This window comes from Gasterosteus aculeatus, chromosome 13, assembly GCF_964276395.1.
Source record: "Gasterosteus aculeatus chromosome 13, fGasAcu3.hap1.1, whole genome shotgun sequence".
NCBI lineage: Eukaryota > Metazoa > Chordata > Actinopteri > Perciformes > Gasterosteidae > Gasterosteus > Gasterosteus aculeatus.
This window is the reverse complement of record NC_135701.1, coordinates 6,580,301-6,603,846: the sequence shown is the minus strand read 5'-3', so window position 1 is coordinate 6,603,846 and position 23,546 is coordinate 6,580,301. Positions and strand designations below refer to the sequence as shown.

Sequence of the window (23,546 nt, the reverse complement as noted above, 5' to 3'; positions counted from 1 at the left end):
TAATGAATAAATGCGACACAAATATAGAATTAAGAAAAGACAGTTGAAGTAAAGTTGACAAACACACGTACACACAGCATAAGCACGAACAAAAAACAAACTACCAACAAATAGTCTTTAAAATATGAACCCTCTTTTTTGTTATTATGAGTTAAAATATTTTTGATAGCTTTCCTATTAAATAATTTTGCTCTTTTTAACATCTAGATTACTGTGTCATGTATTTTGTGTGGATTACATTAGATACTCATTGTCAGTGATGTAAATCATCAAGCTTGAGAACCTCTGTAAGAAAAGGAGAGTTTTCAAAGATATTTCACAAAATTTTCACGAAAACAAAAGATATGGTTTATTTTGTCATTGCTAGGTAACAACATGGGCCATCATCAGCAACAGCACTAACCGCTCCGACATACTTGTCATTGTGGTCATCGTCACAATTATATCCTAATTAGAATGCGGGTATGTTGAAAAGTGCTAGAATACAAAATTGGTTACAAAATAGTTTAGTACAGAATACGTTGATGGGGAAATCACAGATAATGATATTTACAAAGTTTGCATAAATGAACTGTTTTCACGAGTATTCAAAGAATCAAAGTAGACTGCGTGTGTTAAATTAATCATGGTGAGAAGGAGGTGATAAGCTCCTGGTTCCTGATTGGTCCGCGCTAAGCCCGCCCCCTTTAACTGCGGAAGTGGAAGTTGTCAAAGTTCACCCTGCTGTCTCTGACAGTCAGCGTTGCTCTTGTAACCGCTGCTCACTAAGTGCTGTCAAACGGGCCCTGATATTCAGAGGGATGTCTTTGTCTTTCGAGGGAAGAGTTGCGCTTGTCACCGGCTCCGGAGGAGGTACATGTCCCGTTCGCACGTAACGTTAACTCAACGTTAGCGAGCCCGCTGCTAACTGTAGCTCCGAAAGCTAACCCGCTACTTGCATCGATTAAGTAACGTGAAGTGCGTCAAACTATTAAGAGTCCACGCACGGCGCTTGCTTTTCTTTCATCTGTTAGCTGCCCAGAAGTTACATTCGTTGCGTCAACTCGCTAACGTCACATGCCGTCACCGGCGAAAGAAACGATCTTTTAGACCAAAGTACCACAAATAACGCGTATTTTAACGCCTGACTTGACCTTAATGTTTTGATTAGAATCGTGCGCGTCCGCCCGATCTTAGGAGCAAAGGGCACGGGTCGCTAATAGAGATCCTGCCATCACGCCAGTGCAAAGTGTGTGAAAGGTTACTTACACACAACAGCACCGCAGCAGTGTGTTTCTTTACTCTGATGAAGTATGACGAAGAGTTTAACCCAGCTGACTTTGTTTTCACAGGCCTTGGCAGGGAATATGCTCTGGCTTTTGCTGAAAGAGGAGCCTCAGTTGTAGGTAAACAAAAAACACTTTATTTTAAGCTCATTATTTTGGTTCAAATGCAGAATCGAAATGCGCTTTTTTATATACAGGTACAAAGCAGAACACACAAGCACATTTAGCCTCTGCACTCAACCCCTTGTGGCACAAGGACCAGTGTCCAGGTGTTAGACAGGCCCGATGCAGTTTGTGGGGCTGGTGCCTTGCTCACATCTCCAGCTCCCACTTCACACTCTGCTCTGGTCCCATTTGGGGACTTAAATGAGCAACCCTCTGGTCGCTACCCTGCATTTTTGTTTGGAAAAGGTATTTCCTTTCCAGAAGAAAACCCTCATGACCTCTTTAGATGTTCTTTGCCACTGCTTAACAACGGAGAGCCTTTTCAGCGTTGCATGTTGACATTTTGCTCAGCAAGATTTGAGATGTTTTCTGGGATTTTTTTTTTAAGGACTGTAGATCAGTTTCATCCTTCATTTATTAAATATCTTTTACATCGTTCTTATTTACAAGCTACTTAAAAAAATATTTTTTTACTTTCCTGTAGCATTTGCTGCTGACTACATACAGACTACAGAACAGCTGCTGCAGTGATTTTTAATCTGTACTTCATGAACTTGAAGATTGTGTCTCTTGCACAAAACAGGCCACGTCATAAAGAAATTAGAAACTACATTGACCATCACAAAACTATTCATACTTTTTAGACGCAGGCAGAGTTGCAGGTGTTGCGCTCCCCAAAATAACAGCTTTCCCAGATGCCTGGACAGAATCCCCCTTTATCTCTGACAAGAAATCAGCTTAGCTAACCTCTGCTCATAAACTAATCACTCTTGCACAATTGCATAACTCCCCCGATTATTGCCTGTGTTTTTTTCTTCTCGTTGGAATAAAGTGAATGACCTCGGGGCAGACACTAAAGGGGGCGGAAAGAGTTCTGCAGCTGCTGATAAGGTGGTGGAGGAGATAAGAGCAAAGGGAGGAAAGGCCGTGGCCAACTATGGTGAGAAGTTTGGACTCTAAATCTTCTTGTCTCTTTCTTTTCCAACAGAACAACACAACACTTTGATTAATGCATATAGGCAGCTTGGTAAATGGCAGCTTGATTAATGCACTTTATAGGCAGCTTGGTAAATGGAAGATTTATATGTGAATGTAATACAAAGGTCGGCACAACTTTTATCAGATTCATGATTCCCCAGAAAAAAATAACATTGTAACATTTTCGAAACAATTACTCATCTCGTATAATTTCTCAACATACATAACATACATTGTCGTGATACTCTGCACACCCAATTTCTATCTGTAAACCAAACTTAATGGCCTTTTTTATCCTGCACATACAGATTCTGTAGAAGATGGAGAAAAAGTGATCCAATCAGCACTAGATGCCTTTGGAAGAATAGGTAAGAATTGTCTTTGCATGGATTCTTATCCCAAGTCGCTAATCAATAAGCTACATTAAAAGATTGCTTGTGATGTTATTGCTGCATTTTGAGTTCATAACTAAAATGTCTTTACTTCCAGATATTGTTGTAAACAATGCGGGGTAAGTCTGCAAAATTCACACTTTGTGCAAGGTCACATCCCATCTGCTTCCGCAGTGGCTATTAGATTGTAAGCTACTATAAGCATGTTAATGAGAAAAAGTAAAACCGTCTCCTGCTTTTCTTTGCCAAGGATTCTTCGTGACCGTTCATTTGCCAGGACGAGTGATTTGGACTGGGGTGAATATATTATTCATAATCTTACATTTTCATGTATATGTACTTACATCTTTACATTCACTTCAATGTCAATAATTCATACTGTGCACAGGGTCCTCTCAAATAATTACATCACATGCATTTGTTTAGCTTGTTTCATAATCAAAAATCATGAAAAAAGCAAACGTTTGTTTGAACTTAGGCTTGTTTTTTTTATGTCCGTCATGTCTATACAAAGATTCTATGTGGGAGTTTTAACATCCACTGTATCCTGGATCTGTTCCACAATGTTCCAATGGGAAATAATAGTAGTGCATAATGTTATGTGTTATCCATCTCTGTCTCATCACACTCAATATCAGACCTGATTCATCGAGTTCACTTGAGAGGATCCTTCTCTGTGACTCGAGCTGCCTGGAACCACATGAAGAACCAAGCATTCGGCAGGTAAGCAGCTACTTAAGATCTATGACAGTTGTGCCACCTTCCTGTGACGTAGGTGGGATTTATTTCCCCCAAAAACGCACAGTATGCTCAGCTGAGACATTAGGCCTGCTAGCCATTAATCAAGAGGATGTCAGCATATCACAAAATACTGTTTTTGGTAAGAACTGATTCAGACATCAGCTAAAGTACCCAAAACATTTTTTATGTGCCCCATTTTAAGTGGGCTCTTGAGCTCGTGCTCCTGGGGTAATAAGCATTATAAAGCACGTCTCCCGTCATATTCTTATAGACATATTCTGCCTCCGACTTTAGTCCCTTGATACCCGTTAATATGTCTCGCTCCATTAGTTTCAAGGTGTGCAAGGAAATAATCTGCATAGTTATAAAAGCCCCAGACAGCAAATCTGAGATGAATATGTAAATCACCGAAGAAGCAAGGGAATTACTTAATATGGTTTTGCAGCACTGCAGGATAATCTCTGATCAATCTGAGTACAATTTAAATAATAACTCCTTACTTGGCTGCAATAATGTCTGTGCAGACTCATCATCATAATGATGAACTCTTCCAAGTGGTGGCAGCTTAAAAAAATCTAGTAGTCTGAAGAGTTCGATGTGTTTCTTCACCTCTGGAGTATCTTCTTGAATTCAATGACTCATTCAGTTGATCATTTAAACGGGTATTTTATGCATGTGTATTGATCATGTTTTGGAGCCATGATCAGTCGCTTGTGGAAGGTGGAAGATATTTTGACCTGCCTGGGGGCACAAACCGCGGCTCCTGTGCTTTTCCTGCCACGACAGTTGAAGACGTGTGCTCTGAAAAAGGCCGACTGAGGTTTGCGTGTTTCGGATTGAAATGAGCAGAGAGAGTCTCATAACCAGCTGTGGTCCCATGTAGCTCCACGGAGCAGATGTCCTCCCCGTGTTCTCTTTGAATGGGAGAAGCCTGTAGTTCATTGAACATCGAAGTGATATTTTGCAGAAAGCTTCCCTGCGTTGAGCCCAGGAGCAGCTTGTTATCAAGTGGAGTAGAAAACGGTTGCAAGTAGTGCAGTTGGTTTTGTATCGCGGTTGTGATTTAAAAATAAATTTAAAAAACTCCAATAATCGTGTTACTGTCAGAATTGTGTGTATTTTTCTTCTAATGTCCTATGGGTTAGAAACTCAATCAGTGTGTGCGGTCAACCTAAGAAAAAGCTATTTGTATATTTAAAGGTAACACCAAAGCAGAATGGTTGGTGGCATAAGTCACACAGAATGAGGCCATGGCTGTGAATGAGCATGCAGAGGCACACGGACACAACTCTACTTCCTATCAGCTCCCCAAAGCACAAAGGGCACTTTGTATGTTTGCTGTTGCTCTTCGTCTCTGTAAAACGTCTCATATGTGTATTTATCAGAGTAATTTAAGCATAGACTTCGGCCAGTAGAAAATATTACTTTAAGAAGGCTACACGGCGGACAAAGCAAAGGGAAAGACAGTGAGAGTAACCCAGATCTGTGTCATCGTCTGTAGGTGGAAGCGGCAAAATGCCATAAACTGCACAAAGACGAGGAGGGGTCGTCGTTGTCTGCAAACTCGTACCTCGTATTAATCGACTGTGGGATAGCCTTTAGCAAATACAAAATTAAATTAAAGTAAGGCATTTCAAATATTTTAAATAAACCCAGATGAATCCTGTAAACAATTTGACTCTGCTGCAAAATAAGTTTTAAAGTAACTGGGCCGGTCTTATTTCTTTCATGTAAAATAATCAAGGTGATTTTGTGCACAGTTCTTTATCTGTGTTCGCAATTATGCAATCAAGAGTGTTCTGTGTGTAATGAATGGGCAAACATGACACAAACTAATGCCTACACTCCCGTGTGTGTGTGTGTGTATATGCATGCATGAAAAGCTTGCACCACTTAGCAAAGCTTGTTACTGACTGTTTTCCGTGGACAGAATCATCATGACGACTTCAGCCGCTGGCATCTACGGTAACTTCGGGCAGGCCAACTACAGCGCCGCCAAGCTGGGCCTGCTGGGGCTGGCAAACACCTTGGCCATCGAGGGACTCCGATACAACATCCGTTGCAACACCATCGCCCCCGTCGCCGGGTCCCGCCTCACAGAGACCGTCATGACGCCAGGTGAGCAGAGAGATTAGACCACACGCATCGGTGCGTGATGTATAATGCATGCTGCGGTGCGCTGCTGAGTACAAGTTTTCTCGCCTCGACGCTAAAATGGGCAAATGGACCGCAGCAATTTTTTTTTCATTTTAAGGGAACGGCTGTATTTCCTGTGGGATGTTGATTTACAAAAACTTAAGGCAACAGCACTCTCGTTTGACATGCAAATTTGTCATCTAATATTAAAGTTGAATCTGATGTAATCTAAAGAACTGTGGATTTTAACTGTGATGAAATCACGCGCCCTGTAAGTGCTTTAAAAGTTTAAATGCGTCAGCAAGATCAGATTCAAAAAGGCAGCTGTGACCTAATTGTTTTACTGTAGGTGTTGGAGTAAGGAAGCGAATGAAACATTTCTATTTGTCGCGTTCAAGTGATTCCTAAGACAAAAGGTGATGCAGCTTCCGATATTCACAGTGAACACAACCGAAAAGCTCTTCCCCTTTTTGCTTGAAATGATGCTCAGGGGGAACATCATTTCAAGCAAAAAACAGCCTTCAAAATGTCAAGCGAATGTTTTTAGCACACTCGGCTGTGTCTTTCAGAGGCTCCAGCGAGCCCATAAAGAAGGTGCATGTTTTTCTAACCAACCAAAGCCAGTGTCTGTAGATGGTTACACATCACCAGCACATTGTGACGGCTCTGCGCCTGCAGCTCTGTTGACGGGAGGATTAAGTGACAAATTAGAGGAATGGCTTTGCTGCCCTGCTGTGCAGGTCTACAGTAGCATCTGTCACACTGCACCGTGCCAACGGTCCCGGGATGGCCTCACCTTTGTAAATGACGTGGTTCCATATGTCTGCTTTCACTGACTCAGGCCTTTCTAAAAAAAAAAAAAAAAAAAACACAATCTTGGTAAACATTGCAGGGAGCCGAGAACAGAGGAGGGAACAGAATGCCTGTGCCGCGCTTTGGCTGTTGAAGGGTGGGGATATTTTCGGCGCGCATATGGTGCCTTGTATTAAAGCTTTTAACGGTTACTTGACCTCACGTTGAGGACACATTTTACTTATTAAAATAGAGATCCCTTTAAACAGATTGAAAACATTCCCGTGTTTGTTTTTTCTGCTCATCAGTGCATGATTTGTCCAGCAGAATATTACACGGAGTGGTTGGGTACAATTTGTACTGTGTTATGACAATTAATAAATGGCTTTTTATAAATGATCGTATTTGCCCCCTTCCATTGTTCCTTTTGGGTGAAATGTGTACAAATAAACAACTTATAATTCAGCTACGCTGTGCAGAAAGAGGACAAACTGCTGAGGTTTGTCCATTAACTCAGACCATATACATTGTAGTATTTAAACAATACACTACGAAATGAAGACACAAGCAGCAATCCATCGTTTAGGACTATTGTACAACAAATACACAATAAAAAGCAGCTGTGCTGCGCTGCTTTTGTTCTTTCTTTATTCAGAACTTGTGGCGTCTCTGAAGCCGGAGTACATTGCTCCCATGGTCCTCTGGCTCTGTCACGAACAATGCCAAGAAAATGGTGCACTTTTTGAGGTATGCAAGAACCTTTTCTTTCTCTTGAATACAGTAAGATCTCACTCCCACTGTAATTTAATTTAGCTTTGTATCTATTCTATCGCTGAGCCCAGTAATGTAACATTCACCAGTTCATTCTCCATTAAAAGACTGGAGAATATATATATACATACATACATACATATTTCTAAATATGTTTCATCTCCTTTCAGGCCGGTGCTGGCTGGATTGGTAAATGTGAGTATTGTGTGGATTTCTCCCCAGGGAATGTCTCTATGCATCTACATTTATTGGCCCCTGGTTCTCTACCACTGTATCTGTGATTTCTATTCTTTTCTCCGCGCACTGACCTCTTTATTTGTGTGTGCGTGTGTGTGTGTGTGTGTGTGTGTGTGCGCAGTGCGCTGGGAGCGTTCTCAGGGCAGCATTGTGAGACAGAAAAACCAACCCATGACTCCCGAGGCTGTCCGGGACCAGTGGGACAAAATCTGTGATTTCACTGATGCCACCAAGCCGAAGAGCGTACAAGGTTACACGCTCACATACAGCCTACAAGAGCACATGTGTTCCCATACTGTGCACCCTCACACATGCATGTGCACTCACACGCTCTTGAGGCATGAGGACCATACAGTAGAGGAGGGGATGTCTTGGTCTCTGAGTTAGATGGCTCGCTCCCTGTCTCCCTGTCTGCCTGCACACTCTGGCTCATGCAGATTGCAGAAAACGATCAAAGCCGTTCCTCAGTATTCTCTTTGTTACTGCGTTGGTTGATTCCCTGATCGTCTGAAGTAACTTTAGTGAAAAACAAAAAAGACCTCTTGTACCCATCTTCTCTAGCGCGCCACCTTTGTAAAATGTTTATATTCATCTGGGACTTTTGTGTAATTAAAGGCCGAAGTAGTTTTAATTGGGTGGAAGCTGAAAACAGGGGAACGCGAGGGGAACGCGAGGGGAACGCGAGGGGAACGCGAGGGGAACGCGAGGGGAACGCGAGGGGAACGCGAGGGGAACGCGAGGGGAACGCGAGGGGAACGCGAGGGGAACGCGAGGGGAACGCGAGGGGAACGCGATGTCGAGGGGAACGCGATGGGGAACGCCATGTCGAGGGGAACGCGATGGGAACGCGATGGGGAACGCCATGTCGAGGGGAACGCGAGGGGAACGCGATGTCGAGGGGAACGCGAGGGGAACGCGATGAGGAACGCGATGGGGAACGCGATGGGGAACGCCATGTCGAGGGGAACGCGATGGGGAACGCCATGTCGAGGGGAACGCGATGGGGAACGCCATGTCGAGGGGAACGCCATGTCGAGGGGAACGCGATGGGAACGCGATGTCGAGGGGAACGCGAGGGGAACGCGAGGGGAACGCGATGGGGAACGCGATGGGGAACGCCATGTCGAGGGGAACGCCATGTCGAGGGGAACGCGATGGGAACGCGATGTCGAGGGGAACGCGATGGGAACGCGATGTCGAGGGGAACGCGATGGGAACGCGATGTCGAGGGGAACGCGAGGGGAACGCGATGGGGAACGCGATGGGGAACGCCATGTCGAGGGGAACGCGATGGGGAACGCGATGGGGAACGCGATGGGGAACGCGATGGGGAACGCCATGTCGAGGGGAACGCGATGGGGAACGCCATGTCGAGGGGAACGCGATGGGGAACGCCATGTCGAGGGGAACGCGATGGGAACGCCATGTCGAGGGGAACGCGATGGGAACGCCATGTCGAGGGGAACGCGATGGGAACGCCATGTCGAGGGGAACGCGATGGGAACGCCATGTCGAGGGGAACGCCATGTCGAGGGGAACGCGATGGGAACGCGATGGGAACGCGATGTCGAGGGGAACGCGAGGGGAACGCGAGGGGAACGCGATGGGGAACGCGATGGGGAACGCCATGTCGAGGGGAACGCGATGGGGAACGCCATGTCGAGGGGAACGCGATGGGGAACGCGATGGGGAACGCCATGTCGAGGGGAACGCGATGGGGAACGCCATGTCGAGGGGAACGCGATGGGGAACGCCATGTCGAGGGGAACGCGATGGGGAACGCCATGTCGAGGGGAACGCGATGGGGAACGCCATGTCGAGGGGAACGCCATGTCGAGGGGAACGCGAGGGGAACGCCATGTCGAGGGGAACGCGATGGGAACGCGATGTCGAGGGGAACGCGAGGGGAACGCGAGGGGAACGCGATGGGGAACGCGATGGGGAACGCCATGTCGAGGGGAACGCCATGTCGAGGGGAACGCGATGGGAACGCGATGTCGAGGGGAACGCGATGGGAACGCGATGTCGAGGGGAACGCGATGGGAACGCGATGTCGAGGGGAACGCGATGGGAACGCGATGTCGAGGGGAACGCGATGGGAACGCGATGTCGAGGGGAACGCGATGGGAACGCGATGTCGAGGGGAACGCGAGGGGAACGCGAGGGGAACGCGATGGGGAACGCGATGGGGAACGCCATGTCGAGGGGAACGCGATGGGGAACGCGATGGGGAACGCGATGGGGAACGCCATGTCGAGGGGAACGCGATGGGGAACGCCATGTCGAGGGGAACGCGATGGGGAACGCCATGTCGAGGGGAACGCGCTGGGAACGCCATGTCGAGGGGAACGCGATGGGAACGCCATGTCGAGGGGAACGCGATGGGAACGCCATGTCGAGGGGAACGCCATGTCGATGGTAACGCGATGGGAACGCGATGTCGAGGGGAACGCGAGGGGAACGCGAGGGGAACGCGAGGGGAACGCGATGGGGAACGCGATGGGGAACGCGATGGGGAACGCGATGGGGAACGCCATGTCGAGGGGAACGCGATGGGGAACGCCATGTCGAGGGGAACGCGATGGGGAACGCGATGGGGAACGCGATGGGGAACGCGATGGGGAACGCGATGGGGAACGCGATGGGGAACGCGATGGGGAACGCGAGGGGGAACGCCATGTCGAGGGGAACGCGATGGGGAACGCCATGTCGAGGGGAACGCGATGGGGAACGCCATGTCGAGGGGAACGCGATGGGGAACGCCATGTCGAGGGGAACGCGATGGGGAACGCCATGTCGAGGGGAACGCGATGGGGAACGCCATGTCGAGGGGAACGCGATGGGAACGCCATGTCGAGGGGAACGCGATGGGAACGCCATGTCGAGGGGAACGCGATGGGAACGCCATGTCGAGGGGAACGCGATGGGAACGCCATGTCGAGGGGAACGCGATGGGAACGCCATGTCGAGGGGAACGCGATGGGAACGCCATGTCGAGGGGAACGCGATGGGAACGCCATGTCGAGGGGAACGCGATGGGAACGCCATGTCGAGGGGAACGCGATGGGAACGCCATGTCGAGGGGAACGCGATGGGAACGCCATGTCGAGGGGAACGCGATGGGAACGCCATGTCGAGGGGAACGCGATGGGAACGCCATGTCGAGGGGAACGCGATGGGAACGCCATGTCGAGGGGAACGCGATGGGAACGCCATGTCGAGGGGAACGCGATGGGAACGCGATGTCGAGGGGAACGCGATGGGAACGCGATGTCGAGGGGAACGCGAGGGGAACGCGATGTCGAGGGGAACGCGAGGGGAACGCGATGTCGAGGGGAACGCGATGAGGAACGCGATGGGGAACGCCATGGGGAACGCGATGGGGAACGCCATGGGGAACGCCATGTCGAGGGGAACGCGATGGGGAACGCCATGTCGAGGGGAACGCGATGGGGAACGCCATGTCGAGGGGAACGCGATGGGAACGCCATGTCGAGGGGAACGCGATGGGAACGCCATGTCGAGGGGAACGCGATGGGAACGCCATGTCGAGGGGAACGCGATGGGAACGCCATGTCGAGGGGAACGCCATGTCGAGGGGAACGCGATGGGAACGCCATGTCGAGGGGAACGCCATGTCGAGGGGAACGCGATGGGAACGCGATGGGAACGCGATGTCGAGGGGAACGCGATGTCGAGGGGAACGCGAGGGGAACGCGATGGGGAACGCGATGGGGAACGCGATGGGAACGCCATGTCGAGGGGAACGCGATGGGGAATGCCATGTCGAGGGGAACGCGATGGGGAACGCGATGGGGAACGCCATGTCGAGGGGAACGCGATGGGGAACGCCATGTCGAGGGGAACTCGATGGGGAACGCCATGTCGAGGGGAACGCGATGGGGAACGCCATGTCGAGGGGAACGCGATGGGAACGCCATGTCGAGGGGAACGCGATGGGAACGCCATGTCGAAGGGAACGCGATGGGAACGCCATGTCGAGGGGAACGCGAGGGGAACGCCATGTCGAGGGGAACGCCATGTCGAGGGGAACGCGATGGGAACGCCATGTCGAGGGGAACGCGAGGGGAACGCCATGTCGAGGGGAACGCGAGGGGAACGCCATGTCGAGGGGAACGCGAGGGGAACGCCATGTCGAGGGGAACGCGAGGGGAACGCCATGTCGAGGGGAACGCGATGGGAACGCCATGTCGAGGGGAACGCGATGGGAACGCCATGTCGAGGGGAACGCGATGGGAACGCCATGTCGAGGGGAACGCGAGGGGAACGCCATGTCGAGGAGAACGCGAGGGGAACGCCATGTCGAGGGGAACGCCATGTCGAGGGGAACGCGATGGGAACGCCATGTCGAGGGGAACGCGATGGGAACGCCTTGTCGAGGGGAACGCGAGGGGAACGCCATGTCGAGGGGAACGCGATGGGGAACGCCATGTCGAGGGGAACGCGATGGGGAACGCGATGGGGAACGCGATGGGGAACGCGATGGGGAACGCGATGGGGAACGCGAGGGGGAACGCGAGGGGGAACGCGAGGGGGAACGCCATGTCGAGGGGAACGCGATGGGAACGCCATGTCGAGGGGAACGCGATGGGAACGCCATGTCGAGGGGAACGCGATGGGAACGCCATGTCGAGGGGAACGCGATGGGAACGCGATGGGAACGCCATGTCGAGGGGAACGCGATGGGAACGCCATGTCGAGGGGAACGCGATGGGAACGCGATGTCGAGGGGAACGCAATGGGAACGCGATGTCGAGGGGAACGCGATGGGAACGCGATGTCGAGGGGAACGCGAGGGGAACGCGATGTCGAGGGGAACGCGAGGGGAACGCGATGTCGAGGGGAACGCGAGGGGAACGCGATGAGGAACGCCATGGGGAACGCCATGGGGAACGCGATGGGGAACGCGATGGGGAACGCCATGTCGAGGGGAACGCGATGGGGAACGCCATGTCGAGGGGAACGCGATTGGGAACGCCATGTCGAGGGGAACGCGATGGGGAACGCCATGTCGAGGGGAACGCGATGGGAACGCCATGTCGAGGGGAACGCGATGGGAACGCCATGTCGAGGGGAACGCGATGGGAACGCCATGTCGAGGGGAACGCGATGGGAACGCCATGTCGAGGGGAACGCCATGTCGAGGGGAACGCGATGGGAACGCCATGTCGAGGGGAACGCCATGTCGAGGGGAACGCGATGGGAACGCGATGGGAACGCGATGTCGATGGGAACGCGATGTCGAGGGGAACGCGAGGGGAACGCGATGGGGAACGCGATGGGGAACGCGATGGGAACGCCATGTCGAGGGGAACGCGATGGGGAATGCCATGTCGAGGGGAACGCGATGGGGAACGCGATGGGGAACGCCATGTCGAGGGGAACGCGATGGGGAACGCCATGTCGAGGGGAACTCGATGGGGAACGCCATGTCGAGGGGAACGCGATGGGGAACGCCATGTCGAGGGGAACGCGATGGGAACGCCATGTCGAGGGGAACGCGATGGGAACGCCATGTCGAAGGGAACGCGATGGGAACGCCATGTCGAGGGGAACGCGAGGGGAACGCCATGTCGAGGGGAACGCCATGTCGAGGGGAACGCCATGTCGAGGGGAACGCGATGGGAACGCCATGTCGAGGGGAACGCGAGGGGAACGCCATGTCGAGGGGAACGCGAGGGGAACGCCATGTCGAGGGGAACGCGAGGGGAACGCCATGTCGAGGGGAACGCGAGGGGAACGCCATGTCGAGGGGAACGCGATGGGAACGCCATGTCGAGGGGAACGCGATGGGAACGCCATGTCGAGGGGAACGCGAGGGGAACGCCATGTCGAGGAGAACGCGAGGGGAACGCCATGTCGAGGGGAACGCCATGTCGAGGGGAACGCGATGGGAACGCCATGTCGAGGGGAACGCGATGGGAACGCCATGTCGAGGGGAACGCGATGGGAACGCCATGTCGAGGGGAACGCGAGGGGAACGCCATGTCGAGGAGAACGCGAGGGGAACGCCATGTCGAGGGGAACGCCATGTCGAGGGGAACGCGATGGGAACGCGATGTCGCTGAGGGGAACGCGATGCCGCTGAGGGGAACGCGAGGGGAACGCGATGCCGCTGAGGGGAACGCGATGTCGCTGAGGGGAACGCGATGGGAAGGCGGCGTCGCTGAGGGGAACGCGATGCCGCTGAGGGGAACGCGATGGGAAGGCGGCGTCGCTGAGGGGAACGCGATGTCGGCGTCAGGCTGCAAACAAGCCTTGTGTTGTTCCCGAAAGGTCTCATGCAAACAAGGGGGCGGCAAATGTTGATTATTAATTCCCTCCGCCTCCTCCATCTCTCTCAGATGTGCATTCGAGGAAAGGGCGCCGGTGTTAACATTAACTGAGCGAGGGTGGCGGTCCCGCGGGGCGCTAGCTGGCCTCATTAGCACGGCTTTGTAGTGCCTCCTCATTTGTAGCTTATTACAGAGACTTGTTGCTGCCTCTGGTCCTTAACTGCCTGTCATTAGCGGCCGCCGTCCCCCCGTCTCTGATGTCGTCCTCTTTGTGTTGGCTGAGCCTGTGCGGGGATTCATAGCTCGTGTTACCTGGGTGGATTTGTTGGTTTGTTTAGACGAAAGATGTCTTGAGTGTGTAGATGAGTCACGCTTGAAGAACTGAGACCTGGTTCTGTTTGCTCAACGCCAGAGGACCTGAGGACCATCCGTGCAGTTTGAAGCTGGTTCAGCATCTGATCCAAATTCTTATCACGCGTCAGCGTCTCCCTGGAAGTCTATTTCACATTACGGCGATCAATTTAACTTGAGATCAAAAATTCGCTGGTGCTAAGGGAGCAAAAGATATATCTATCCTTGCGTTCATTCCTGCAGTTGTGGCGGTTTAATGATAGTTATCTGTGGGATGATGAAATTTGAAGAAGATGAACCGCATTTACAAACAAATGTAGGCTTCCTCCCATCTGATCTCTATCAAAGGCACCAGTAGAAAAATGCTGATATAATCATTATCTGAATCTGAATTGATAAATCAGATCTTTTAGGTTTAATTGCAATTTGACAATACAGTAGTGTCCTATCTTATGAATACAATAAGTGAATGAGCTATTTAGTTTTAGTTCAAATAAAAGTGTCTCGTCCTTAACTTTAGATCTATTTGATAATATAGTAATATAGATATAAATACACAAGTATGTTTTTCTACAAAATCACAGATGAATGTTGGTAGTGGGTGGCGCTGAAGATGAATTCTCCTGCTGCTCATTTCATCTCACGATGTTGTTGTTGTTGTTGTTGTGCGCTCGCAGTCATCCGTCATCTCTCCCCCTGCGTACAGAGTCTCTGCTGTCGATTGTGAGCGTGCTGTCCGGATTGGACTCGGGTGGAGGAGTGGGGGCGACTCCAACAGCTGCTGCAGCTTTGGCCTCAGGGGTCAATCCTGTGAGTGGAGATGACTTTTGCTGCTTTTTTTTTTCCTTGTCTTTGACAGTTTTATTTTTCATTTAGCTGATGCTTCTATCCGAGGTGACTTGCAACGAGGGACAGTCAACGCTCGCGTCTCACGTCTTCAAATGTCATTTTCTGCTGTTTACCTTGTGTGAGGCGTTACAACATTAGAAATTATTGTATTGATAAAAATAGTAGTTCCAGTAAACATTGTTGTGACCGGGGTAGAATCTGCTGACTCCATTATAACTCACTTAATGTGTCCTAGTCCTCCACCACCTGCCCCCCCCTCCCCCTTCTCGCCTCGCCTCGTTCATTTCCCTGCGCTGCGTCATTCCTCCCACGGAGGCCCTGGCAGCCGCTCGGTTCAGGAAGACGTGTGAAAGTGTGGAATCTTTAAAACGTCAGTGTTTCAAACACGGCAACTCGTGACTCTTTAATACCAGCGCTCGCTACTCAGTCAGGGACGACGAGGACATTCTTTGCAAAGCCGTTTCATACTGCCAGGAGACCAGTGCCGGCTCAGATTAGCTCCTGCGACGGGATGTACATGAGACGTCGTAGCAACAATAGCAAAGCGACAGCTCCCCTGGATGGGTGCGTATCATCCAATCACGCGAAGGGAACCGGTTGCGCCTCACTTCCACTCACTTCAGCGGAGTTGCTTAAGTAGAAATGGGGAGAACGCGTCAGTATTTGTAGCGTTCCTCTGACAGCCGGCTGAACAAACTGCTCCTCTGAATTCATTTAAAAGAACAACAGCTGACTGGTTCAATCATGACGAACGCTCCAGTTAGTGCGGTGTGTGGGGCGACACGCGTAGGTTATATTATTAGTATCAGGCTACAGTTGATAAAAGGTGTGGTCAGAATCCTTCTGGGTATCTTAGGGGTCGTGTTGGACACCATAGAAGCACACGGTCCACGCTTGGTTCCCAGCTGGGGGACCCGCTGCCTGTGAGCTATTCTCTCCCCGCTTTCCTGACCAGAAACCAGTAAATATACATCTCGCAATATTCTGATCCGTTCGTCTATCATATTTCATTTATTTATATTTGGTTTCATTATGCGATACAACAACAATGTAAACCGCTTGTGCACAAAAAAGACACAAAGCAACATTGACTATCTGATACCAAGGATGTGTGATTATATAAGCATGACGCTGTTTACAATCTTCTTAAAATATGAACAGTAATAATTTGTCATCCTGCTTTAGAGAAATGTTTAGTTCCTTCTGTTGTAAAAGCATCCGCACTAAATGCTACACGATGAACTCTACCACGTAGAGACCTCGCTCACTTCACCGTTATAATTATACAGACTTCTGGTGACCTCATTTCTTATCATCCTACTTATCCTTAATATTACTCACTAGCCTGCTTCAGTAATGTCACGATTCACTCCCTAAAATGTGTAATGATTAGGTGTGTGTGTGTGTGTGTGTGTGGACTTGAGATTCTAAGCAGAGACACAAAGTAGCCTCAAGATAAACATCACCATTGCGTCCTCAGTTGACACAGCTTTGCGGCGTGTGTGTGCGCGTGTAGTTCTACGCACACGGCTGTGTTAGTTGCTCGTGTGCCTTTGTCCTTGTCATGGTGCTGTGCAAGTATTGCTTAAATTACCCCAAGCTGCGCAACTGCTTTGCTCATATTTATTTCATGTCACGCAAACTATCACAGGTTTCAAATTCCTAGATTAATAAATGTACTTTCGCTCTTCTTTCTCATGCACACATTTGTCCGTCCACCCGTAAGATTAAAAGAGCTTGCTGGATGTCAAGTGTCGAAAATGACTGCAGGACGTCGATAATACAAAGCACGGTTGAAGCCGTTCAGTTTCAGTTAATTCTGATAACTGATCATTATAAATGTCCTTCTGAGGGATAATTACCACACATTCAGTGAGCCGGTGGAGAGCTTCAAGTGTGTGGTTATTAGTTTGACATCCACCCGCACCGGGTGGAGCTGTGATTTGTTGGTGCAGATTTCTCCACATCTCACTCGACAGGAAGAAAGCAGTGCTAGAAGGTTTCCGGCTGCCCTCGGCTGTGAAAGGCATTGGTGACTTTGTGTCATTGACACTTGATCTCTGCGACTCGCTGTAATTGTCCCGCTCGGTCACTCGCCACGTTCCAGATGTGTTTTTAAACTGTGCGGATTCCCAAAGCGCCGCCTGGTCCGACCCTGCAGGTCCTCAACATAAATACTGCTGATGACCCCGGATTAAATCTACCCGGCAGATCCTCCTGGTGCCTTCTTAGATTTGTTTGGTTTTCACTTGCTCCCCGTACGTCTTTCCCATGACACTCACTGAGCATTCAGCCGTGGGCCCCTTTTGAAATGCTTGAAACAAAGATTTCCACTTTACGTCAGTGTTTTTGATCGTCTCCTACGATCTACGATCTACAGCCATGCTAGCTGCTCTTATCTTAATATAATAATATATCTAAAAAGATCAAGTCATGAGAATTCATCATCTGGGAACCATGAAATTAAAAAACTATCCATCCCGTAGTCGTTGGGATGTTTCACTCGGGTCCAAAGTGGGGATCAATTAACCGGCCGCTGGATATGACCATGCTAGATAGATTGATACTTTATTGAGAGGGAAAATTTGGTATCACAGCAGCATGTACAGGGAAGAAAATAGAATAAAAATATACACATTATATACGATATAATAAGATAAAAATATTAAATAATTAAATTAAATAAACTAAACAAACAAAAGAATAACCTTTCAAAAAGAGACAATAATATTAATTTGTAAAAAAAAGCAGCTAGCGTAGCTTCAAAGTGCTCTACAAACAAGCATTCGCTCTTATTCATCTTGGCTGAGTTACAGCAAGATGGATTCATCCGGCGGCCTGCGCACGCTTCACTAACGCTTTTGTATTTAAGGGTGGAGCAGACGAGCTTATTTACCACGATGTCATAATTATAATTTCATATTCATTTTCTCCTTTTTTTTGGTTTCCATTAATGTCCTCAACACCTTTTTTTTAGCCGATCACAACCTGACAAAGACTCTTGTCTCTTCAGGCCGAGGCCGTGGGACAAAAACTACCACCGTCCACCTTCACCTTCACTCCCGCCCAGTGCATCCTCTATGCGCTGGGGGTCGGCATGTCCACCAAGGACCCGGACCACCTACGGTGTGTGTGTGTGTGTGTGTGTGTGTGTGTGTGTGTGTGTGTCCGGTCATGCTAACGACTCATGCGGTGTCTCAGTAACTCTTTACGTTCTCATGCAGGTTCTTGTATGAAGGCCACGAAGACTTCAGCTGCCTCCCAACCTTCGGGGTCATTCCCTCCCAGGCCGCCATGATGGACGGCGGCCTGAGCTCAATCCCTGGACTCAACATAGATTTTACACAGGTCAGAAAACACACACATTGTGTGTGTGCTTCACACGTGTGCTCGTATGTGCCATTGTATCCATATGGTGTATTTCACACAGCGATGCACACGTTACTAATGAGGCTCGTGAAATTGTTGTTGTACATCACAGCTGTTCTAATGTTGTGCGTCAGGTTTTGCATGGGGAGCAGTATCTGGAACTTTACAAACCTTTACCAACCTCAGGTATTTCCTTTTATTATTTTTATTGAAATGATATCAATGCAGTAATTCATCTTACTCAATGTAATTGTACCAACTGTGAGGATCTCTAAGGGCAGCTTACCCTGTAGAGCCGCGATGGTTTAATCTGGTATACGATACTGGCTTTCATTCTGTTATCATACTAATTGTAGATGCGACTCAAAGACTGCCATTTTCCCACATCTTACTCTAAAGTTGATTTAATATTTTGGGACAAAGTGTCACATTGGAGAAGGTGGAGTCATCAAATGTTTGTTGGCATTTGTTATAAAGTACAGAACTGGTTTGGTAATATTAAGCACTTGTGTGACTTACGTAGGACATTTTATTCAAGTAGAATGTAAATGGTTCAAATACTTCCTCGCAGGTACACTTACCTCTGAGGCCACGGTAGCAGACGTGCTGGACAAAGGATCCGGAGCCGTCATCCTCCTGGACGGTGAGTGTGTTTTCCAGCGCAGACTCACTTTCATTCCACACGCGTTTGTTCTCCTCACTTTAATTAGTCTCTTCCTGAAAGTTAACTTTCAGCGTGCGTCTGCGGGGATCGAAATAATGGCCGGGCAACGGCTCCTCCTCCCGTTAGACAATTCCACAGAGCTGCACGATACTAAAACCGCTCTGATCTATAATGAATTTGACTTAAAAACGAATCCCGCGGGACCCGAGGTTCCACGAGCATTCGAGTGATTTCCTAATACTAAGACCCAATCAGTGCGTGGCATCCTCCCGGTGTGGAGGTTATTTCTGGGCAAGCAAACACATTACAGTTCCGTCTCGGAGGAGCAGCCACGTTTGCGCCTGGTTGTATTTTTGAATCCAACCTAATGAAATGAACCGTCTCGTGAGTGTAATTGTTGCTTCTTAGTCAGCTTCCATGCGTTTCCTTTCATGTCTCCTCCCGCTGATTTCATTCCAAATGTGCTGTAACGAGAAATTTGGTGAGTCCCTCCACCGTGTATTGTTATTCGTAATGTGTGTTGATACGTGTCATTTAAAGCCATTGGCAGCCAACGAATACATGAATCATTCATTTGAACAACTCCGTATTTAACCAAGCTTGAGAGGCCACTTTGTGTTGTTTTGGTTGTATGGTAATTTAATTTCAATCTAGATATTTCAGTGTCTGAATATTCTTATGAAGTAAGTTAATTACTACTGGCGTTCTTGCGTCATCATGCCGTTATATCATCGTTTATATTACCGGCATGAAATGTTCTACAAATGACAATGTTTATTGCAATTAAATTCTTGGACGATAAAAAATGGTTTCATTGAACGACTAGTGGGCAACAATTGCATATTAGTTAATTACTTTAGAAAATAAAATAATTAAACGTATGATGACGTTAAGTATAAAGGACTTTAATGCTGCATGTTGCCTGTGTTTAAATGCCACGTTTGCGCTTCTTTCCAGTGAAAACCTTCAGTGGCGACCAGCTGATCTGCTTCAACCAGTTCTCTGTGTTTGTGGTCGGAGCCGGAGGGTTCGGAGGGAGGAGAACCTCCGACAACGCCAAAGTACGTATTCCATGTGTCGGTAACAGAAAGAGACAGGGGAGACTGTCCCCGCCTCATGCTGGATTTGTTTTTATTTCCTTCAGGCTGCTGTGCCTCCACCCAAACGGGCACCAGATGTTGTGGCGATTGATTCTACCACCAGAGACCAGGTGAGTGGGTCTGAGAGCTGCAGAATAAATCCGCTGCATTGACGACTAGTGTGAAATAGGACCTTTTGTTGTTTGGGTTCTCTGAAATAAGCTTCTGAAGGGTTGGGCAACATTATCATGCATGAAAAAAGGAAAAAACTACTGTATGATGCAGCAGAAAATAGAAAAGAAGGTGGAGGGGGCAAAGCGGAAAAAAAACCCTTGAGCACTTTAAATGGCTGCAACTGTATCACTTCAAAGACATTCCTATTTTAGGTATCTGTTCCTTTGCCTTCTTGATAATTTAATTCCATCCAACATCTGTGTGGGAAAAGTTCAGGGGTTCATGAATAAGATATGAATCTAAACAATATCTGGTTCCTCTAGGCGGCCCTGTACCGTCTGAGCGGAGACTGGAACCCGCTCCACATAGACCCCAGCTTTGCTGCCATGGGAGGTGAGTCTGTCCATCTATTGATCAGTCATCAAAATCTAATCTGAATTTCTATTGGTCGAGACACAAAACGTTCCCTTTCGAGTCCTATATTTTGATGTCATGTATCCACAACCAGGCTTCAAGGCTCCCATCCTGCATGGCTTGTGCTCGTTTGGCTTCGCTGCGAGACACGTCCTCAAGCACTTTGCTGCCAACGACCCCTCCAGGTTCAAGGCCATCAAGGTGAGCAGCCCTTTAGGTTGAGACCCACTCGTGCAGGTTGGGAGTCAATGGGCTTCATGCGAGAACCACATGTATGCAGATTCATTCTTCCCCGGAACATTTGAGCGATTCTATAACATTCATACGTATGCGTTCAAGAATTGAATTACACATCGATGGCCTCTTGACCCCCGCGGCTGCATTCTTTCTCAGGTTCGCTTTGTAAAGCCGGTGATGCCGGGTCAGTCGCTGCAGACTGAGATGTGGAAGGAAGGCAACAGGATTCACCTCCAGTGTAAAGTCAGTACGGATGGTCATAAGCGAGCTAACGGTCACTTCAGTGCGTTATTGTGTGTTCAGGGAATGTCCTGCATGCGTCTTATTGGCTCTTCTTTGGTCCAGGTGAAGGAGACGGACGCCGTCGTCCTCGCTGGCGCCTACGTGGATTTACATGGCGCCTCAGAAGCTTCCCTGGGAAATCTCACCCAAGTACGTCAGTCTGAAAAACGTCTTTTATGACATTTTCTCATTGAAGCGCTTTTCCTTGTACTGTCGATCCTTTATTATTTTGTGTCTATTGACATATATTCTGTTCCTTCTGACTTTGTGCAGCACGGAGCGCTGCAGAGTGAGCTGGTGTTTGCGGAGATCGGCCGTCGTATTAAAGACTCGGGCTCGGAGTTGGTCAGGAAGGTGAACGCCGTGTTCGCCTGGGAGATCACCAAAGACAGCCGGAGCGCCGCCGAGTGGAGTAAGTGTGCCGAAGGCCAATTAAACACAGCCTCACCTCTCGTTACGAGCTGCTAAGCGGACCCGTGCTGATAGAAAGTCCCAACGGCTCATCGCTAATGCAGCGTCTTTACCTCCTCCAGCCATGGACCTGAAGAACGGCAGCGGCTCCCTGCACAGAGGCCCTGCTGGTGGGAAGGCGGATGTGACCATCACCGTGTCAGATGAGGACTTCATGGAGGTGGTGCAGGGGAGACTCAACCCTCAGAAGGTAACGAACAAGTAGTCCAAGCTGGACCACACGACCTCCTGCTGTACAGTGATGCTCGTTTTCCCTTTGCAAAAAAGATGGTCAATATATTTTTCTGGTGAAAAACCGAGCCTCTTATTTTGAACCCCGTCTTGTACATTTCAATTAAGGCCGTTCAGGCTGTAACGACTTCTCGCTCGAGCTCATCACGTCAGAAGAAGGAAACACAATTATCCTTCAAAGGGAGTTCAGAAAGCACTCTGTGCGGGTAATCAATCGGTGCCACCGGCATCATCTCGCACATCATCACTCCACAGAATTGGTAGGCTTCCCGGAGCGGCCGATATTGATCTGAGGTCAGCGTATGGGCGCTCTTCGCCAAGAGCGTCAACAGGCCGTGGTGATGGAGGCAGCAGCCGGAGGAAGATGTAGCTTTTCATTTGTGTCATTTGTTTAGGCATTCTTCTCTGGCAAGCTGAAGGTGAGAGGGAACATCATGCTGAGTCAGAAGCTGGAGGTAATCCTGAAGGACCATGCCAAGCTCTGAGCCAATCTGATATCGCCACAAACTAACCATCGCACCGGCTCTCTCCGCGTGGCGTCTTCTCTTCTCCTGAGTCATGCGCATGTACTCGCACTCTTATGGATTCAAAAGACAAAGTTTGATTTCATTCTGATTCAGGATGAACTAAAAATTAACTTTCAATGAGAATGTAGACGTACAGACTACTGGAGGCAAAGGTTTTCTTGTGTGTCACATGGGTTGTTTTAATCCATCCCTGTTTAATATGCAATTAACACATCTGCCTTTAAATGTACAAAAACATTTCACTGATTTTTATTCAATAAGAACTAGTTTCCACAACCAGAATTCTTCATTGGTTGAATATACTATATATAACCAATTCCGTCCTAAACGTGTTGGAAAGCTCAGGCTGACTACATTCATAGTTCAGAGGGCTGTTAGTTCATATATATGCAGCCCATCCATCACTCTGCTGCTTGTATAAACTGAATCTGTAACCATGTAGTAGTGACTTTGTTATGAATAATTTTCACTGAATTTCACTTTTTTTTTAAATGTCAATTCTAATGATATTCAATGATTGCTCTTTGAAAATAAAGTGTTTAAATTATGCTGCACTATGGATCATTATACAAAATGCCAAATCATGAATACGACCCTCTGAATTAACTGGATGGACATTTCCTTTACAGCAAGTTTAGATCCGTATTTGATCCGAAGTATTTTTCAATAAAGCATGTTCAATTTAAGATCAGATTTCTCAAATCTTCGACATTCCTTCATTTTGGGGAAATACAATACTGTCTTATTCTACATTGAGTCATTATATAGAAACTTTAAATCAAACATCAGCGTGCGACGCTCACTTTTAATGACTAAAATTTTTCAACCTGCTCTGACTTTATTCAAAATACTATAATTTTTCAGTTGACCTTCCCCAGAGGACTCTTTAGAAAAATAATGAACCTCACGTTTCATATCAGTAATTATGATTGCTCGGTTTGCTTCAAAGGAAGTAAATTTATTCAGAATAGCAAAAATCTGAAGAGGTTACTTCAATACCTGATTATTTGGCCAGTAATTGTTACAAAATTAGTTGAGACGTTTGTTTATCTTCTAATGCTGTAATATAATCAGTCTAATACATTACTCATTTGCTTTTTTTATTATTACACGGTACATTTTCTG

At 48.4% G+C, this 23,546-nt stretch overlaps 1 protein-coding gene across 1 annotated transcript; it reads left to right on the top strand.

Annotated features, from left to right (window-relative positions):
- Positions 1–663: 663 nt before the first annotated feature.
- Positions 664–23,114, top strand: hsd17b4 (hydroxysteroid (17-beta) dehydrogenase 4). The gene is made up of 25 exons (XM_040195688.2): positions 664–852; positions 1,332–1,385; positions 2,263–2,370; positions 2,717–2,776; positions 2,898–2,919; positions 3,051–3,097; positions 3,439–3,523; positions 5,472–5,659; positions 7,125–7,216; positions 7,411–7,435; positions 7,599–7,727; positions 14,831–14,934; positions 17,987–18,099; positions 18,198–18,321; positions 18,477–18,528; positions 18,914–18,985; positions 19,964–20,067; positions 20,151–20,216; positions 20,583–20,652; positions 20,768–20,874; positions 21,067–21,153; positions 21,256–21,342; positions 21,466–21,604; positions 21,726–21,853; positions 22,290–23,114. The coding sequence occupies exons 1-25, from the start codon at positions 801–803 to the stop codon at positions 22,377–22,379; spliced, it is 2,205 nt and encodes a 734-aa protein (XP_040051622.1). The 5' UTR covers positions 664–800; the 3' UTR covers positions 22,380–23,114.
- Positions 23,115–23,546: the final 432 nt, after the last annotated feature.

Coding starts and splice junctions, on each gene's coding strand:
- hsd17b4 (XM_040195688.2), top strand. CDS start 801: ATGTCTTTGTCTTTCGAGGGAAGAGTTGCGCTTGTCACCGGCTCCGGA. Junction 3,098..3,438: donor GACGAGTGATTTGGACTGGG/GTGAATATATTA, acceptor ACTCAATATCAG/ACCTGATTCATCGAGTTCAC. Junction 7,217..7,410: donor AAAATGGTGCACTTTTTGAG/GTATGCAAGAAC, acceptor ATCTCCTTTCAG/GCCGGTGCTGGCTGGATTGG.